At 42.0% G+C, this 19,414-nt stretch overlaps 1 protein-coding gene across 1 annotated transcript in view; it reads right to left on the minus strand.

The window, feature by feature from the left end:
• LOC149284635 (cell death regulator Aven-like) overlaps window positions 1-10,136 on the minus strand; it is a 196,780-nt gene extending 186,644 nt beyond the window's left edge. Inside the window, exons 1-2 of the mRNA XM_089496282.1 lie at window positions 10,074-10,136; window positions 8,862-9,027 (exon numbers count right to left, since the gene is read on the minus strand). Of these exons, the coding sequence (XP_089352408.1) occupies window positions 8,862-9,027; window positions 10,074-10,136 (229 nt within the window). The remainder of the gene's footprint in view (window positions 1-8,861; window positions 9,028-10,073) is intronic.
• Window positions 10,137-19,414: the final 9,278 nt, after the last annotated feature.

Genomic DNA, 19,414 nt, shown 5'->3' on the forward strand with positions numbered 1-19,414 from the left:
CCCCTAGCTCATCCTTGCTGCATATGCATTCAATGGCAGGAAAGCACTCATTGAAATGGGGCATTAAAGTGCACGGGGCAGCTGGAGTGTGGCTTTTAGATATTAGCAATAGATTTCCAGTTACTTGCCTGTGAAATCGTTGCGTTTCGGGTACATGGTTACAAACATTACAAAGATATAAAAATACTCACTCTCGGCAATTAGCGGTAAACCAGGAGGTTCGGGAGGTTAAATCGCAGGAAAGTTCTATTGTTGGGGAAAATGTCTAATTAAAATGTCTTAAAAAAAAAAAAAGAATAAATTGTTTCAGAAAATGTAACAATCAGATTTTCCTTAAACTGTTTGGAATAAAGTAAATGTTTTGTGCGTAGGCAGGTTTATTTACTGAGAGAGGAGCCACGTTAAAAGCTACTGGAACATGTACCCCAAACATCTAAATAAAAAGATGGTTTGATAAACATATAGTGTTTCTCGGAAACTGTGTCATTTTGGAAATCACTATCATTTACAGGGTTAAAATACATATCATGGGGCACAGTGGCATTTAGAGGGTTAAAAATGCATATCTGGAGGCACAGTGGCATATAGTGGGTATAAGGCATTTCTGGGGCAGAGTGGCATATAGGGGGCAGAGGTGCATAACTGGCATAGCAGGTTGGAAAATAAAAGGAAATAAAAAAATATATATTTTTTTCTCAATCATAGCTTTTTATTAACTATTACATAGTTTGCATAAATTAACATTTACTAGCAAAACTTTTTTCTCATAGGGTCGTCTTATAGTCAGGCTTTTTCTTTTTTCCAAAATTAATATTCAGATTTTGGGGGATCGTCTTATAAATCGAGCAAATACGGTAATTCATTTTCAGGGTGGAAATTCCACTTGTTTCTTTGCATTAAATCCACCGGTGTGGATTAATCATTAATATAATCTACGTATGTCATTATGTTTATAGAATAATAGCACCCTGTTAACCGGATCTTATTATTATTATGTTTTATTTATATAGCGCCAACTGATCTGAGGGAAGTATTAAAGTATAAAAAAAAAAGAAAAAGTAAAAAAAAAACTATAAAAATACAAAGTACATTAATATACATTTATTTAAGTTATTTAATGGCTTTTTGGCCTTTTTTTAACGCATACACTATGAGATACACATCTCTTGTAAGAGTAAACCAAGGAGTACCAGCTTCTTAAAGGAGATGCCATAACGCGGGATATTGACATTATTATTATAATTTTTTTATATAGCGCCTGTCACGCACAGCGTATAATAGGACCTGTAATCAGGTAGAACAGCGTGTGCAAGTCCAATAGACAGATCACAAGAGTCCAGTACAGAATAGCCGATGAGCAAGCCAAGGTCAGGAAGCCGGAAGTCAGGATCGTTGCAGGGTAAGCCGAGGTCAGGAAGCCAGAAGTCAGAATCGTCTTGAGGGAAGCCAGAGTCAAACGCCAGGAAAACAGGAACAGGAACAAGCCGAGTCGGTAACAGGAAATCACATGGGAACGCTTACTGAGGAGTAGACACTATACAAGATAGGTACGACCATCAGAAGGCAAGGCTGGAAGGCTTCTGAGGCTCTTAAATAGGCAGAGGAAGTTTAGGCACCAATTAACGTTTTCCCGCCAAAAATTCAAAGTGCCGTTACGTCACTTCCGGTCCGCAGCCATTTTGGGATTGTCCAGAAGGTAATTTTCTAAAAGTAGCGGTAGTACCGGCTGGCGCCACTAGGTGGCGTACAGAGGAACGTGTGCACGCGGCAGGTCCGGACCTGGCTCCAGTAGGTGGCGGCTACCGTGTGGAGTTGCGGGGTCTTCCCCTTCCTCGCGGCGGCGGAATCTGTCTCGCGGAGGCGGGAGGTCTCCCTCTCCTCCGCGGCGGTTGCGGCAAGGCGGGAGGTCTCCCCCTTCTCCGTGGCGGCTGAGGCTGCTGTGCCGAGCGGGGGGTCTCCCTCTTCTCCGTGGCGGTTGCGGCTGCTGCGGCAAGGCAGGGGGTCTCCCTCTTCCCCGTGGCGGCTGCCGGTCCGAGGACCCGGAGGCACCGGCAGCCAGGTATGTGACAGCGCCATCAAATTCCGTAGCGCTGTACAATGGGTGGACAGGACACAACAAGTAGTATGTAACATAACAAATTGACTAACAGACACAACAGGTGAGGAGGGACATTAGACATCACAATACATAAGTCTTTACGTAGTTTGAAGGTTGAGGCGCTGCTCCCCCCGGCGCATCCAGACGCACTCAGGGATCTCTCAATATAGCTGGATTATTTACAACTCGCAGAACAGCTGCTCCTAAATTATTAAATACCCCTCCAACCAGATTATTTAAGTAATTCCTCTGCTTTTTTTTTTCTTCTGTACGCACTTGTGGTCTTCTTCCAAGGTCATTTATTTCGGCCACCCAGCGCGTGTGAATAATACAGCACTGTTAGCTCGATCGGTACAACTTTTTGCAGCCCCGCACAAAAGACAGCCACGTTCCCACGCTGTGCACAGCCAAATCTCCATAGAAGCCAAATACGGTGGCTTACGAGAAAATAATAAACAGGATTTGACAATGACATTTGTAGCTATAATAGATATCGTAGATATAATTATATAGCCGCGCAACACAAGAATGGGAAAATTCCTAGAACGAGAAAAAAAACAAAACTATCCTATCTAATAAGAGCGGCTCCCTGAATGGCAGACGGATTGTTTGGAAGCCAGGTAGAAGACAGATACTTAATCCTGTCGGTATCAATGCCCAGGGCTTACAGCGCTTGTCAGTCAGTTAATCAGGGAATAGTCAACAGTGTTTATAATGGGGGGAAATTGAAATGGAATAAAAAAGCAAAATTACTCCCTGTGACATTTTTTACCAAAAGTTTTACATGTGGATACAGGACGCAAGGCAATAGGGGAGCCGCACCATAAGTCACGGACAATTATCACCCGTGGGTTAGGAGAACGCCTGCAATGTTTATATTTTTTATGTTTTTGAAGTAATGGAAATACTGCAGTTCTTGATTGTTTCTTCAATACACGGGGGCATGACTTCACTCAGCGTATCTGGTAAAGAAAAAACTGGAAGGTCCTGTAACCGAAAATCACAAAATGCTCACATCTAAAAGACAGCTTGGAAATAACTCTCAGCACACACAGGCATATGTGGGAGTATGCTAACTAAGGGAGAAGAGGCCTCCAAAACACGCACAGTACGGCAGCCTGCTCAGTAGCGGGTCCTCGGCCCCGCCCATAATGGAAAAGCATATGGCAGCAGGGGGGGTCTTGTTTTCTTGGGACTGTCTTAATACAACATCTTCGACATCTAAATCAATCCAATGGGGTTTCAGTGGAGTAAAGCGTCGTACATTCATACAGATGGGTACTGTCCCTTTAATAGAAAAGCACACAAGAGCACGTGTTCTTGGGGGCATCGGTGAAATTATTGAGAGTCATATTTATGGGTGACAATGAGAGTCCTCCTAGACTCCAAATGATAAGACTCTGGGTGCAACCAGTTACGTAGATGTCCAGGGAGGGGGTTTTAATTGGGTTTATGTGTAAAAGGAGACTCTGATTTAGGCAATTTCCTAAATTCCATTTACCGTTATAAGATCATTTTTAAAGGTTGGGTCAGAATCACCTCCATAACCTCAGCCCCGTATTTATTCTTTTATGTTATAACACCTTATTCTTAAAATATAACTGTTCTGCCCGTTAGACAAACCACATACTAGACTTCTGGCTGGTATACAGCGCTCTAAAAATTAATATACCACACCAATAGCTTAGAGCGTAATCGGAAAACATTAACCAGACGCCCATATATTAGATCACATTACTTTAGCTTCCGTCAATCACCACCGTTTTAAATATATAATTTTCACAATAATCTTGTTTCCACTTTAGCATTGATTATTTGGAGAGAAAGTTATCTTCGGATAATAAATGTAGTGGAAAATACTGTCACCCTGTTCCCGGGGACAACAAACTTAATTTAAATAGAATTTTTATTTAGCATTTTAATCATGTTTTTTTCTTAAGATATCGATCAGATATGCTTCTCGGTGTATATTGCAGAGCAGATGGAGTGTCTTTCCTTACAAAATAAAAAATACTTACCCCCAGAAAGCTTTAATAGCTATGAGATGATAAAGCTGAAGCCAAAATGTAGATGTGCTAATATTTATACAGAAAAAAGAAATGAATCTAATATTATAATGCCAGTATAAAACAACATATTGGACTCGCCAATGAGTGGAAAGGAAAAGATGTTTGTGGCATTTTCCATTCAGCGAGGTGACTTTTTACTCACATGGAGGAGATCTTACCGGAGTTGGGGTATCATTGATGATAAAGTCATAAGCCTTTTAAGTAGCACCATTGGTTTGTTAGGAGCCGATTGCAAAGTATTGTGCTTTGTAGCTCTGCATGTCTACAGTCATGAGCGTCCCACACTGGGCTAATGGCAGGTGGGTCGCTGGCCCTCGGCACTCCATACCCAATCTCGGCGCTCCGCACTTACCCAATCTTGGCACTCCATACTCACCCAATCTCGGCGCTCCGCACTTACCCAATCTCGGCACTCCATACTCACCCAATCTCGGCGCTCCGCATTTACCCAATCTCGGCACTCCATACTCACCCAATCTCGGCGCTCCGCATTTACCCAATCTCGGCACGCCATACTCACCCAATCTCGGCGCTCCGCACTTACCCAATCTCGGCACGCCATACTCACCCAATCTCGGCACTCCATACTCACCCAATCTCGGCGCTCCGTACTCACTCTAGCGTGCATAAATATGTAGAGCGCAGCCGCGCATATCCAGAAGTCAGCCGTACCTACGTCATCAGGAGGCGGCTGGACTTAAATTGCTCATGATTGCCCTAGTCTAAGATCTAAGTTAATGTATACAGTATAGTGAATAAGGTTATAAACCCATTTGGAAAAAGGTATGAAGACTTCTCAGACAAAAGAATACCTTTAGATGCCTTTAAGCCAGAGACTCCAGACACGGGTGCTTTCCACTTACATCGGAAACCGGCCTTATTTTCTGTGCAGTGTTTAACTGCAGTTATGTGCCCTGGCACACAAACAATTTCTTTACACTGGGACAATTAGCTTAATAAGAGACAGCACATCTAATTATGTCAATTTTCCAATTTACTTTGACGCACATGTTTTTGAAGCCAGTTTCTTCTCCTAGTAAATGCCAAGGGGCTTCCAATCAGACTTCATCGTGTTCTCAAATGGCCATATTCCGTGTTAGGAACATCGAGGAAAAAAACAACACCGACAGGAAGAAATCACACTCACGGAATAAAGAAGAACACATTAGTGTTCGGACTCCATCACACTTGGAAGGTGAATTATCAGCATTTTGTGCATTAAGCACCAACGCCATATCTTGTTCTAGAAAAAATATGGATTGACTACAGGATGCAATGATCATAGAAGCCACTTGTGGATTTTTTTTTGTTTCATACACTTATTCAGCACAAAGCAGCAACAAATTGATCTAAAAAACTGAACAAAACGGGACGAGAATCACAGCAGATAAGTAGCCCAGCTTGATCACTTATCTTACAGTATAAAAAAGGGGCTGAAGACTAGATTCAGACTTAACATAACCCTGGACATCTAAGAAGAAACCATATATACACATTGTGTTTTTATATTTATTTTTTTTACAGCTGTGTAAAACACTGTCTTTTTAGCTCTAAAAATGGAATATTTTGGAAAGGGGTCAGCAGCAGTGCGGCAATTCAAATATTACTGATACATTTGACAAGTCAGAGCTGTTCGGAAACCGTGGGGTAAATCTGAACTAAGTACAGTGGACTATGGTCAGGACCGTAGCATAACGCTGTATATGGGAGCGCACAAAACTCTTAAGAAGAAAAGTTCAAGGGGCCACGAGCAGCAGGCTTCTGAAACGTTCTCAATATAGGAAGACAAAGACGTCTTGAGATTTCCTATTTTCCAGAAGAGACTCACGGTGCACCTCTCACATCCGCTGACACGGGTCAGCATCGCCCTGTCACCCTGAGAAGCACAAGATAAGAGAATGGAAATGACACATGCCAGCCGAAGGCAAGTGGCAGCCAAAGTAAACCCAAAAGACTGAGCTAGGAATCCTGAAGCGGGAAAGAAAGATTCCTTACCATCTATATTTAGTAGCTCACAAAGATGATGGCAATCAATGGAGACAGCAGATTCCACGCTATCTCCCAGAAGGAAGAGCATATATGGCAGCTTAGACAAGGCTCGTAACATGTGAACAGGAACATGAGCACAATCTTTTCTTTCCTTTCTACTACTAGTCAGTTATACCCTTCCTTTTAAATATAACATGAAGGACTGTGCAAAGTACGAATAATACAGTCTTGGTTGGCATAACCAACTGTACAGGTCATAGAGGAAGCTGGGGGAGGCGGATGCCACCAAAGCCAGAAGCAACATAACACAGGGCAAAACACACCAGGACCAAGTTGTTATGTCAACTTTCCATTTACTACACTGTGTTAAAACCCATGCCACCAGGACACACACCATCCCCGTCTCCTTCCAACCCACGTAGTGCTTTCTCAGGTGACCAACATCATTGACACATGGAGCTTCTGATTAAGGAGTATGAGAAGCCATTTTCTTACGCGCTGATAGTCCCTTTTTATTATTCTCCATTGCATCCCATCATTTTTTTTCTATGGCTTAGCATAAAATTTGTCAGGTTTCCTATGCTTTCCTGTGCTGTGCCTACACGTAAGTACCGTAGTAAGAACTATAACGGGTTTAGTCTAACATGTAGATATTAAAGCTTAAGAACGGTTCCCCCTCCTTTACATATTTCAGTCAATAAAACCCTGTTTTATTAGACGCTGGTGAACACTGAATGCGTGCAATTGTTCCATCTACTGTACATTGCACTCATTATATTGCGGTCTGTGCATTCGACTACAATCTCCATTCTTGAATCGAGCTCAGGGAACAGCAGCCAGAAAGATTTTGTGTTTTCTTTTAGCTGGTTACAAAACCCTAACTGTGGCTTTAAACATATCCATTTGCAAGCAGAATCACTTGGCTCTAAATACCTTCATCCCGGTCTTCTTATGCCCTCGCCGCCCGGTAATCTCACCTTGCGGGTACCCGGGCTTTGCCTTATTTACTTTTATAGATCAAGCTACATTATTTCACAGACTCACAGAAACGGCCTCCAATCAATACACTTCCGCATCCGTTTATTGTTAAAGACCCAATTAAAGGTCTTGTTGATGTCAGCATCTACAGTGATTAATTATAACTATGCCGCAGTCTGCGGGGACACAATTTCCATGACGCTTATAAACATCTACTGTGTTTAGGGTTCGATTCATGGCTGTCCCCTGCAGTAGAGTTAAAAAAAAACACTCCTATGCAACTCAAATACACTTAAATAACAAAATCGTCGTTTTGCTAGTGATCCTACCTTTAACATCCAGCCTTCTCGGGTACCGCACCATTCTGTCTCTGACTGCGGGTGCTTTATCTGGTCACACAACCCACATCCATAATACATGAAAACTCTGCCCAGTTTCTGGCAGTAGGACAAATCACTCTCACAACAGGCCTCCTCATATAAGAAAGTTTCCAAGTAGCATTTGAGAGTTGGAGGGAGAGGTATAGGGGGAAGTAGAGGTTCTATAGACAGGGAACAACAACATGAGAAAAGTCTTGGTGGCTCAAGTGGTAACCCCAGGAGAAACATAGATGAGAAGTCACATGGTTGGAATATTAAGGAGGCTGTAGTTGATCATGTGACAGTAGCCGCGACCTCGCTCCAGGAGTTGAGTAACCCTGTAATAATGCTGAAAGGTGTAAGGAAGAACAGACTGTACAGACACTGTGCAGCGTTGTATATGTGTCACTCAGTGACCCCGCACAGTGACTTTACGTGGTCTTCGGCTTCGTGGCTGACTTGCTGCTGTTCCTAAATGCTTCCACTTTCCACGTATACCACTTACAGTTGTCTGTGGAATATCTGGCAGGGATAATATTTCACAAACCGACTTATTGCAAAGGTGGCATCTTATCACAGTACCACGCCTGAAATCACTGAGCTCTCCAGAACGAGCCATTCTTTTCACGGATGTTTGCCAATGCAGACTGCATGGCTAGGTGCATGATCAAGAGGTGTGTCCCAATACTTTTGTCCATATAGCGTGTGTGTTTATAAAAACTAGATTGGGCAGCCGAACGAGAAACACACAATACAGATACAGTTATAGTTACTGTCTGAAGCCAAGGGATGAGAATACTTACACATAGAGATAATGGGTGGAAAAACATAATATACAGTGACCATTGTGTAAAAACATTATGTAACAATATTTTATAAAATAAAATATATATATATATAATGATAAATATTTCATAATCCGGCCAACTATTTTTTGCTTTGTTAAAATTCCAGTAGAATGCGTTTCCGACACAATGTTTTTCCATGTTAGCGGTGTCCTGCTTATAAACAATACAACTCTACTTCTCATTCCGATGGAAGCATCAAGGGATTAACAATATGCAGAAGGCAATGAATACTTATTCTATTAACGGTACGTTTTTACATTCCTCAAGCACATGGCAAGAAATCAGGACATGCCAATCTCTGCCCACATATGCTCAGATCAAAGACACAAATGTACAATTCATTGTGTTTAGGACAATATGCAATTCTACTTCTTGTGACTGACAAGAACATCAAGGTTTCTAAAGACGTCACACACACACATATATATATATATATATATATATATATATATATATATATATATATATACACATAAATACAAGTCAAACCTTTCCGGTGTAAAACGTGTCAACACCCTACCTGCCGAGCTGAGAAGCACGCTGTAATCTGTTCCTCTTTGCAGCACTTTGCTCTCCGGCTCTTTGTCTGCTTGCCCATAGCGATCCCAATTGGAAAGGATTTTTCTCCTTGAGAATCCTGAAGAAGGGTCATTCTCTTCCTGGGGCTCTAAAACGTCACCCCCCTCCTGTCAGAAATAGAGGTGGTGGTATTGTAAGGCTGAAGGATTCCAAAAACAGTGGACATCAAGGACTAAAAGAAACATGTACATCGTGCAGATCAGGGAGATGCAGTCACCTGCAGATGTTATCAGAATTTGATTTATTTTAATTTTTGCAGTGTTTATTAAGCACACGGTATTAGGTTGCGATAAATAACGAAAACAATAATACAAAACAGGATAAGTAAAGTCTAACGATACCTCTATCGTGGGAGAGAAATGGGAAATATCTATTGGGTTGATCAAAGATTGTATTGGATGAAGACATGGGCTCAATAAGACGGAAATGGGTCAAATTGGACTTCTTATGTGGAAATGTAGACTGCGTGGCTTAACTTTCCAAGTATTATATTATTATATGCCTCCTCAGCAGAAGAGCAGTTATTTGGCCTCTAAACATTTGGCTTCTCTTGATTCACGTTTGAACGATACTTTTGATAACTTGAGCTTGGTGACAAAGCTTCCGTGTGTCAGTCTATTGTGTCATATTAAAAAGGGTTAGAAATACTATTATAGATAATGTTATAATGTAATAAAATCCTAATATGTATATATATATATATATTCTACATATATATATATATATATATATATAGAGAGAGAGAGAGAGAGAGAGACACACACAAATGCAAATGTGTGTATAGGATAGATGGATAAATATAGGTAAGTGATAGGTCCGCTTGCATATTCATTTCAAATCTGCTTGTGTGTTTCCAATTGTCTTCTACAAGAAATCTACGTGTCTCTAAGTATTTTATTTACTTTACTTTATTGCATGGGATGTGACATAATCAAACATTATTATTAACAAAGATTCAATTAGACCCATCAAGCTCCTTCTTGTAGGATTAAAGAGTATAATTTGCGCGGCTATGTCAGAAAATTAATTTATTTAGGAAGATTTGTTGAGAGATGCATTGACAATACGTCTCGATTAGTTTAATCAACCTTCTTGATTCTAAGAGTCAGCAGCCTACTCGACGGGTATGCCCGAAAACATGGGGGGAAATTACGTAGCCGGCCTGTATATACCAGGGGTAGCCAGCTGTCAGCTTTGCCATATTTAACCTCTTCATGGCAACGGTATTTCACTCCCTAAACACATGAACTTTGATTAACCATAATTTGCCTTTTTTCGTGTTTCTAAAATGGTGCAAATTGCAACCGAGTAGTATATGTGTGTGTGTGTGTGTGTGTGTGGCATCACTTGAAGACTGTATGGAAATAAATCGGGGACATATAAGACACAATGGCAGTTATTTATAATAACTGGTGAACGATGGTAGTAGAGCAATCAGCAGATTACACTGGTTGCTATAGTAATTGCACCACTTTGCACCAGAATTACTTTGTTTCAAACGGATTCCAGTTTGTTCTAGGACTAGTTGTCATAGAGGTTTATTCGCTAAACAGCTAGCTTTGAAATGTCATCATGTAAACTTAAACAATATGAGGAAGACTGCACGCAAAAACTCAACAATCCTTGAAAAGAAAACACCTGAGTGGCATTTCTCTATTTTACTCCTTCATAAATTCCAATATTTTACAAAACCAGTGCGGCGCACTAGGGAATCCATGGAGATAATCAGCATGCATGCTACAAATCCACCATGCGCTTGGTATAAAGAAGAATAAACAACCCCCCTCTCCCCCCCTGGGATATACTGGATTTCGCTGCATTCTTCACAAAAGGTGTAAAAATGTTTGTTATATCCACCTATCATTCTAATACTGCAAGATATACGACGATGACAGATAAGCTTTTGTGTCGCTGTTGTACCAAACGGTCCCAAGCGGTAACAAAGCAAGAGTTGCGTAATTCCAAAACAGCAGCGGCTGGACTGGTGGCTTTCAGGTCCCACTCGGCAGGACAACACAAGACCGAAGTCGCTAATTCCTGAAACCAGGCAGACTGGATGTTCCCCGGGGAGCGGCGCAAGAGCGAGACCCCCTAAACATCCTTGATAAACAGACATTGTATACAAATGATGTCAAAAGCATGGCTAACCCTTCCTTAACCTGTTGAAAATCCTCGCCTAGGCTGAATAGTGAAAATAGTTTGAAACAGAGACGGGATGGAAGAGAAAAGTCTCCAGCTGAGCTACAGGAGAAGAAGCCTCTCATATTTAGGTTAACGGGATTCTGCACAATGCAGGGCCATAAAGAATGATTCAGTAGCAGCCGCTGCCTCCATAGCCCGGCTCGCACAGAATGGATCACACCGCCAGCTGCCTCTGCACAGAGCTCTGCAGGTCACAGAAGTGCTAAAGACTTTCGTGAAATCCGGATCCATCCATATAGATGCCCCAGGAATAGAATTGGCCAATAGCTCTCTGAGGCCCTCTTAAGGAAAATCGTGCCTAATGACTATGATTACTGAATTATGGGCACGTAAAGAAAGTTTTTACTGCTGATGGGGGAAAAAAAAGCATCAGTCGCGCAGGAAACCACTTTACAATCAGGCGCTAGCCAGCCCCTGTTTAATGCGCGTTTGTTAATGAGATTCAGTAAACGGCAAATTGAAGGAGCTGAAACCAAAACACTCAGCACACAACAGACCTTAAAATCAAGCATCAATAAAAAAATACAATTATCCGCAGAGACTGGGCTTCAACACAATGGAACAGAACGTTTGTATGTAAAACAAATGTCCTAGAATGAATGGGTACGTGTGCACGGACTGGCCCCTAATCTGTAAAAATGCCTGCTGTTGCTTTACATCAGGTGACATCAGCACAGGCCTGCCACTGTGACAAGTGACGAGATGGCAGATTTCACCGGCAATTCCGAGAAGCGCATTGAGACTGCATTAATCTCCTATTGTTTCTATGGCACGATGAGAAGGTGACCAAGCTGTGACATGACGCCGGTCCCAGGTTTAATGGACCCGCTCCGCCAAACAAACCGACGGTTCCTCGCGAACAATTTTCTATTAGACAGGTGTCCAGCAACATTTCTGCGCCTTACGGTGCTCAAGGCGTCGAGACAGCCTGCTGATGCCGAGTGTCTCAGCCGTATTTAACCACAGGGCACACCGTGAACACACCGACAAAGGAAAAATAAGAAACACGTTCTTAGCTGTTCTCCGCATACTTCTCAATGACTCATCCATCAAGCTGTGCTGGTTAACACTGCTTTAGAGAGATTTCGGAATCGGGAGGTGAACTAAAAAGAGATACCATAGGGGTTTGTCCCTAGACACCAAGAAAAGAATTCCATCTCATCACGTCGCCTATGGATTATAAACGGCCAATTCAACAATTGTGAGAAAAGCCTCTCCAGTTCTGAGCACCTGTAAAGAGTGGCAGATAATGAAAAAGCAGGAGCGTCGTGAGAAATGTCATGGAGAAGTAACCAGGTGCTGCTACAATTATAAGAACTGGACATTGAATGGGGCAGCAATGTCTGGCTTTATCCCCAAAACAAACGTGGGAGTCAAGTAACACAGAAACGTAGAACTTGACAGAAGGCAAGAACCATTCGGCCCATCTAGATTGTTTGTCTTGCTAGAAAAACTCAAACCTTAATCACTCCTTGGTCTGATTTGCCTATCCCATGCATGTTTCTATTCCATTACTGTTTAGCCTCTACCACTATTGGGATGTCCCAATCATTTACCACCCACCTCCTTACAATACATCTAGCCTCTGAGCCTCGAGTTTTAGATTATCACAGCTCTCATTCTAACATTTCTCCTGCTTTAAAATAAGCTTCCCTCCTGTCCTTTGTAAAGGGGGTGTGTGGTATGTCTAGTTCTTTAAATGAAACTATATTCTACATAACAGTGGCCTTAAATTTTGCATCTCCCAAATTACCGTATATATATATATATATATATATTATTTCCAAACATCCGCTAAAAGAGACTGATCATTGAGTGCAACTTAAAATAAAGAAACAAGAGAAAAATGCTGCCATCTACTGGCAAAAATATGTAGCGCACATAGTCCCCGCTTGAACAGAAATTCAAAGAATTCAGAAAGTATATCACTTTCTGGGATGTCACAATAAACATAAAACAAGATCACTGTGACCAAAGAAGGGGCTTACCGGCTGCAGAACATTTACGTGGTAACATTGAGCCAGGAGAATTTAGGAGCTAGTCTCCTAAATGAATGTATCGACAGAATGTATCGACAGAGCTCCAAATAATTGCTCTAAAACATTTGGTGCTGCCAATAAAATTGGAACAGTCGTTATTTCCCTGCATCTGGATTTGTTGATCCCCCCCCCCCGGAAAAGAGTATTTAATGGAAACTGTCTTTTGTCGGTAAGAAAATCAGTAATGAAGAGAGATGTGAAAAAGCAGGGTGTTAGTGTTTAGGGTGGCTGCACCGGTAAAAAATGTCCATTAGCTTCAGCTACTCAAACAATAGCTGCAAAATAGTGAACGTGAGGCGTAAAAGGACATATATCTGTGTTTCTGTTTATCACCGTTTGAAATGGCCAGATCCTATATTTTGACACCCTCTCTTGCCCCCCAGTACACACATTGTACACACTTTCACAGACTTACATGCACACGGACATGCACACTTACACCCTACACACTAATGTTAACATATGCTCTCTCTCTCACACACACTAACACATACACATCTATGCTCACGCATACTCATTCATGCTCATACACACACCTATGCTCACGCATTCATATTCATGCTCACACATATACGTTCATGCTCACACACACACTTACATATACACATCTATGCTCACACATACACATTCATGCTCACACATATACATTCATGCTCATGCATACAAATTCATACACACACTTACACATACACATCTATGCTCACGCATACACATTCATGCACACACTTACACATACAAATCTATGCTCACACATACACATTCATGCTCACACATGCATACACACACACACATACACATCCGTGCTTAAAAGCAAACTTCCATGCTCATACGTGCATACAGACCCATGCTGATTCAAATATTTACACATACACGCTCATACACATCCATGCTTACACATCAACATTTACACATCCATGCTTACACATCAACATTTACACATCCATGCTTACACAGCATTTTGCACATTCATGCTCACACACACACACACATCCATCCATGCTGAAACATTTACCTATACACGTTCATGCTCTCACATACAGTTTTCCCTCTGGAAACAGCATGCCTTGGGGTGGCAATTTGCTCTGGAAGTCCCACCCCCTCCCTAAGCCACTGTCAATTTAGAAGGAGAGCTACAGGTAGCATGACCTGGAAAGTTCTGATGTTTGGCTGGAACAGGTGACTAAAATTATGTAAATAATGAAATTGTTTGAAATACTGAAATTTTAGTTTTCATAGGATGCTTGTAAAAAAAATGGCAGTTCCTGTGCGAAAAGTAGCAAAACTGGGATCCTCAGGTATAATTAAATTGTAGCAGAATATTAATTAGCAGACTGGGTGACAATCAGGCTGCAGAAAACTGTGATCCACATAGACAATAGAACCTGGTCCCGAAGTGGGACTGTCACTCCTAAAGAAACACCTGTTATGCACTGGGTGAGGACTGCAACAAAGTTTCATGCAAACAGTAAACTTTAATGTATCGGTTTGTCAGTTCCAGGTTTGTCCAAGATTTTGAATGCTCTTGGCGTTATATAAATATAATAATAAATAATAATAAATATAAAGGTGCCCCAAGAGTATGACAGGTGCCAGGCCTTTATACACACATATATCCGTTCCTATGACTTGGATACCGTGTACCCCGGAATGTTCTATTTCAGAACTGTGTGAGGAGGACCGGGTGAAAAAGATTTAGGGCTGGACGTGACGTTATCCTATTTAAAAACGTTTAGAAACTAACAAACCTAATAAACCTCCGCCTGACAAGTGACACTGGCGGCGACATTTTCTCCAGAGGCCACGCCTCTTCCTGTTCTCACCTTCCTCTCGGGTTCGGGAGCCCCGGGGGTTGCTCCTGCTCCCTTGTGACTTCTTGCTAAGTGCCCGGTTTCCCTGTCAGGTCCGGCGCGTCGGTCTCCGACCGGCCTCCTCCTCCCGCCGCCGCCGCCTCTCCGGTATCTTCCGCGACCACGCTCCATGCCTGCTGCGCCGAGGGGTGCTACAGCTAAAATCTCCCTCCTTCAGCAAGGGAACCACTCCGCCGGAAACACCGCGGCGCACTTGTGGTTCCCAGATACAACACGTGTCACAATCTAATACGGACACGTACAATTTTCATGATGTACCAAGAAGTAACACTTGGTATTTGTTTATCCATAAAGGTATTTAAGGTCCAGGGATGGGAAAACTGACACCCTCCAGCCTTGCTGGATTACAGCACCCAGCTGGTGGTGATGGGAGTTGTGGTCTGACATTACTGGAGAGAAGCCAGTTTCAGTGAGAAGGACTGAGTTAGCCATTCCCAACTCCTATCATTTGACTCCATAAAACAGAAGGGGTAATGGATCAAAAGTGAGCCTGGTGCATCTTGTTTTATCACCATGGCAACCAGTGGACTGGTACAGTTGACTGGATTCCTCCTATGGTTGTCATGGTGATAACACCCCTCAGCACCTGCATTAAAATGCGTGACTGCTTTTGTCTCGGTTTTTGCTGTAGCAGTCTGTGGGAGAATTGCTGTTCTATTACCGGGGATATGTTTTCGCTGACAATAGAATCAGCCCCCGGAATCCCTCTTATACACCTAATCCCCATTTACTACAGTGTGCATCATATTATCTACTGTGTATTTGCTCACAATAAGAGAAAAAAGGAAAAAATAACACAGACCCCATACTGACTAAATACAGATACATTGTATAAAATTGTATAAATTGTAAACAAAAAAACACCAGCTACTAAACTGCTGTGGCCTCGGACTTCGGACCTCTCAATCCATATGCATTTTCTTTTAATTTGTCCGATGGCGAAAGTCTCATAGTAAAGCGGGTTTATTCATCTTTCCGGTGAATTTTACTTAGAAATACTGAGGTTTTTTGACAGCTACTATGAAATATATATATAGAATAAAAATGGCATTATATGGGTTAGAGCTATATTGGAGATTTGAACTTATATTTATTTTCCTACCTAGGATTATTTGAATTAGAACACATGCACGCACCCCTTCTCTCCTCCAGAAGGGAGCATGTCATTTTATCCGCTTTTTGGGGTATAACAGCCATGCCAGATCCCTGTGACATCAAACAATTAAAATGTCTTAATCGACCTTACATTTAATCGACTTGGTCCCAGTAGCTAGTAACCAGTGGTGTAAAACAGCAGGGATGATGAAGATAGGCCCGGGAAGTGACCCTGTAGCTCTTTTAACCATGGTCTACAGTACAGTTGCATTAAAATCATTGTTGACCTGCACAGTGCGATGTTCCTAAGCAGCTCGAGTTAAATGAGCCGTGGAAGCACTATCATTGTCTGTGGCTTGCACAAACAAGTCACCATTACGACGTGTTTGTGCATGTCCCTCCTGATAGTGGCCAGATGGTACGTTACATAAAACAATATTAATATTGCAATCTTAAACTTGTACTGTAATGCGTAAATAAAACACTCCACACTCCCTTACCCCACCCAAAATTATATATATATACATACACATATATACACACATACATGCATTGTCACAAGTGTATTAGCCTCCAGGTCACACTGAAACTGGACTCGGAAGTGGTCAGGCTATTCAGGGTTCCTGTTGCGTTTAGAATACAAGATTCAAATTGACAGGAATAGACCACTGGAACACAATATAAATGTTACTCGACACACAGCAAGCGCCAATACTCTACGACTGAACGGTAAAGACTATTTGTCAAGCAGATGGGTTCATTTAGTGTCAACTGACTATTGTTTCTACTGCGACTGTTGGAAATGTGTTCCTGTCGGATAAAAGGGTCCATTGTATAGACTGCGACTGATAGAAATGTGTTTTTGCAGGATAAAAGGGCAGAGCGTTGCAAACCAAACTATTCTGACCTTATACAATACAAAAATATAGGAAATCTGTCACAGGGCGTACTGACCTGTATTGATTCTCATCACTATTAAAACATCAGGACACGAAGCTGCCTACTTGGACTAGCAGAAATTGTTCTGATGATTTCTTTTATGGCTTTACGGTTACCTTTCTCTTATTTAGCTGCTTAGGCAGAATAGGGTAAACCTGTGGATCTGGGTATTGCAGTGCAATGTTACCAAATATGTCCCATAATGCATCACCACTGGCGGTTAGCATTTGTGCACCAACTGTTATGATCTCTCTGTGAATCGTGTACACAGGAGATTGTTTTAATTCATAGAAGGTAGTCATCTACACTGTAAATAAAGTCATTTTTCACTGTAAAACATAATGCATCATGCTTAGACAGCACATTATCTATGTGTTAAGTGGGTATTCCATTTGTATGGATCATTTACCATTTATCTACATCAGATAACTGTTTACTTTGCTTTTCCACTTGCCCTTTCTTTAAATGACACATGGAATAATATAGTGTGTGGGTGGAAGTGTCCATTCCACCGGTAGAGCCGGTGAAAAGTGGCAAGAGTCGGGGAGACCCTAGATGATGCAGCCCACCCAAGGCTTCTGCCGGGGTGGGAAGGGAGGGGTTGCATATCCCCTCAGAGAGTGCAGCCCTACACAGTTTTGGACACCGAGCACCATGTTTTCACTTGGGCGGTTGCACAAGATGAAGAGCATGAACCTCGGTCTCTCAAAAAAAAAGTCAATGCTCACTGTATTGAGGAAGCAGTAATCAGCCAATTGGCGGTGGGGTGCACCGTGGGGCATAAATGCTGGAATTGGGGACATCTGTGGCAGCGGGGGCTGACGTTTAGAAGAGATGGCTCATGGGGATTCTATGGCAGTAGGAGACACGGTTTACACTAGATGGCTGACCGGGTGTATCAGGCAAATATACAAAGCAATATTGATGGGATAGCTGTGACTAGTGAGCAAAAATATAAATAGTGACTCCCTCGGCACCACCTCTTGTACCAGCAGCACTTGAAACCTAAAGTGTTTTCCCCCTTAATTCCACGCAAAAACCAGTAGCATACAAAAGTAAAAAGCGGTAGCCAATTTGTATGACGATTCACAGACCTTTCTAACACACTTTGTAAAAGGATATTATGAGAATGCTCTCAGGTAAAAGACTGCTGCATTCTAAGGGACATATGGCACTGAGGTGATGGAGAAGATGGTGATTTTCAGGATAGCGGCAAGAAGTGATGATTATAACTGAACAGTTATGTCATAGTGACATGTATCAAGTCATTATATATACATATGTATAACCATTTCTGTTAAAGGGACACATTTCTACTTTTGGGGAACCTGTTGGTAGCCAGGGGGCAGGGGGTAAATCTATGGGAACAAGCCACTCCACCAACAAAATGAGGAAAACACCAGCCATGACTGCAGCTGAATGATGGGACGTGAGGAAACTGCTGTCTCACTGGAGGCCAACATAATGAAATCATGAAACTTGTAGCGGGTAAGGTGCCGTGGTGTAATGAGAGGATAAATTGCACAGGCGGAGTTAGATAGGGGAGACATCATTCCTATTTACTCAGCATGACAAGCACATTCTATTTATTTGTGTGGCGAGAATCATTTCAGAATGATAAATGTACACATTACTTGGTGTGCTTCCTTTACTATTTTCTTCTAAAACAACAAAACTCTGCTTCCACCAGGCCATGCCAGGTACTGGGATATACCAGTGACCAGCAGAACTACGTGCAAGAATTTATACGTACTAACTTTATTACTTATAAAAGGAAAATACACATAATCTTCTCTGACTTCCTTATCCTCATGCTCTAGCTACACATCAAGTATAGATACCCCAAGATTACTGCTACCTTATTAGACTATTATTATTATTATTAGATTATTAGACTTGGGCTCCGGCGAACTCTTCGTGTTCGTCCTCGGGGAAAAAAAACTCTTCGTATTGTACGACTATTGTAAGCACCCGTTCTGTGTGTGTAAAGGCAGTGTATGTAATATTCATATGCGTTCTTCGTATTCATTTTTCTCTTTGTTTTCTGTTGGTTTTCCAGCGAAAGCCAGGATTTAAAGGTCCGTAAGAGGGACTTTATTGGTCGCCGGCAGGGGGCTCGTCTGGCATCAACCAATGAAGAGCAGCTGCCCTTTCCCATTCATTCTTTAGTGTGAATGGGAAAGGGCAGATGCTCTTCATTGGTTGATGCCAGACAAGCCCCCTGCCGGTGACCAATAGAGTCGCTCTTACGGATCTTTAAATCCTGGGGCGATCCTACGGATTCCTGTATGAACCCCTGCTATACTACTGAAGACTTAAGATAGGCTAGAGACAGTGACTTGTACGGGAGG

The sequence above is a fragment of the Sceloporus occidentalis genome, unplaced genomic scaffold (genome assembly GCF_023333645.1).
Source record: "Sceloporus occidentalis isolate IW3139 unplaced genomic scaffold, rSceOcc1.0.p SCAF_89, whole genome shotgun sequence".
Classification (NCBI taxonomy): domain Eukaryota; kingdom Metazoa; phylum Chordata; class Lepidosauria; order Squamata; family Phrynosomatidae; genus Sceloporus; species Sceloporus occidentalis.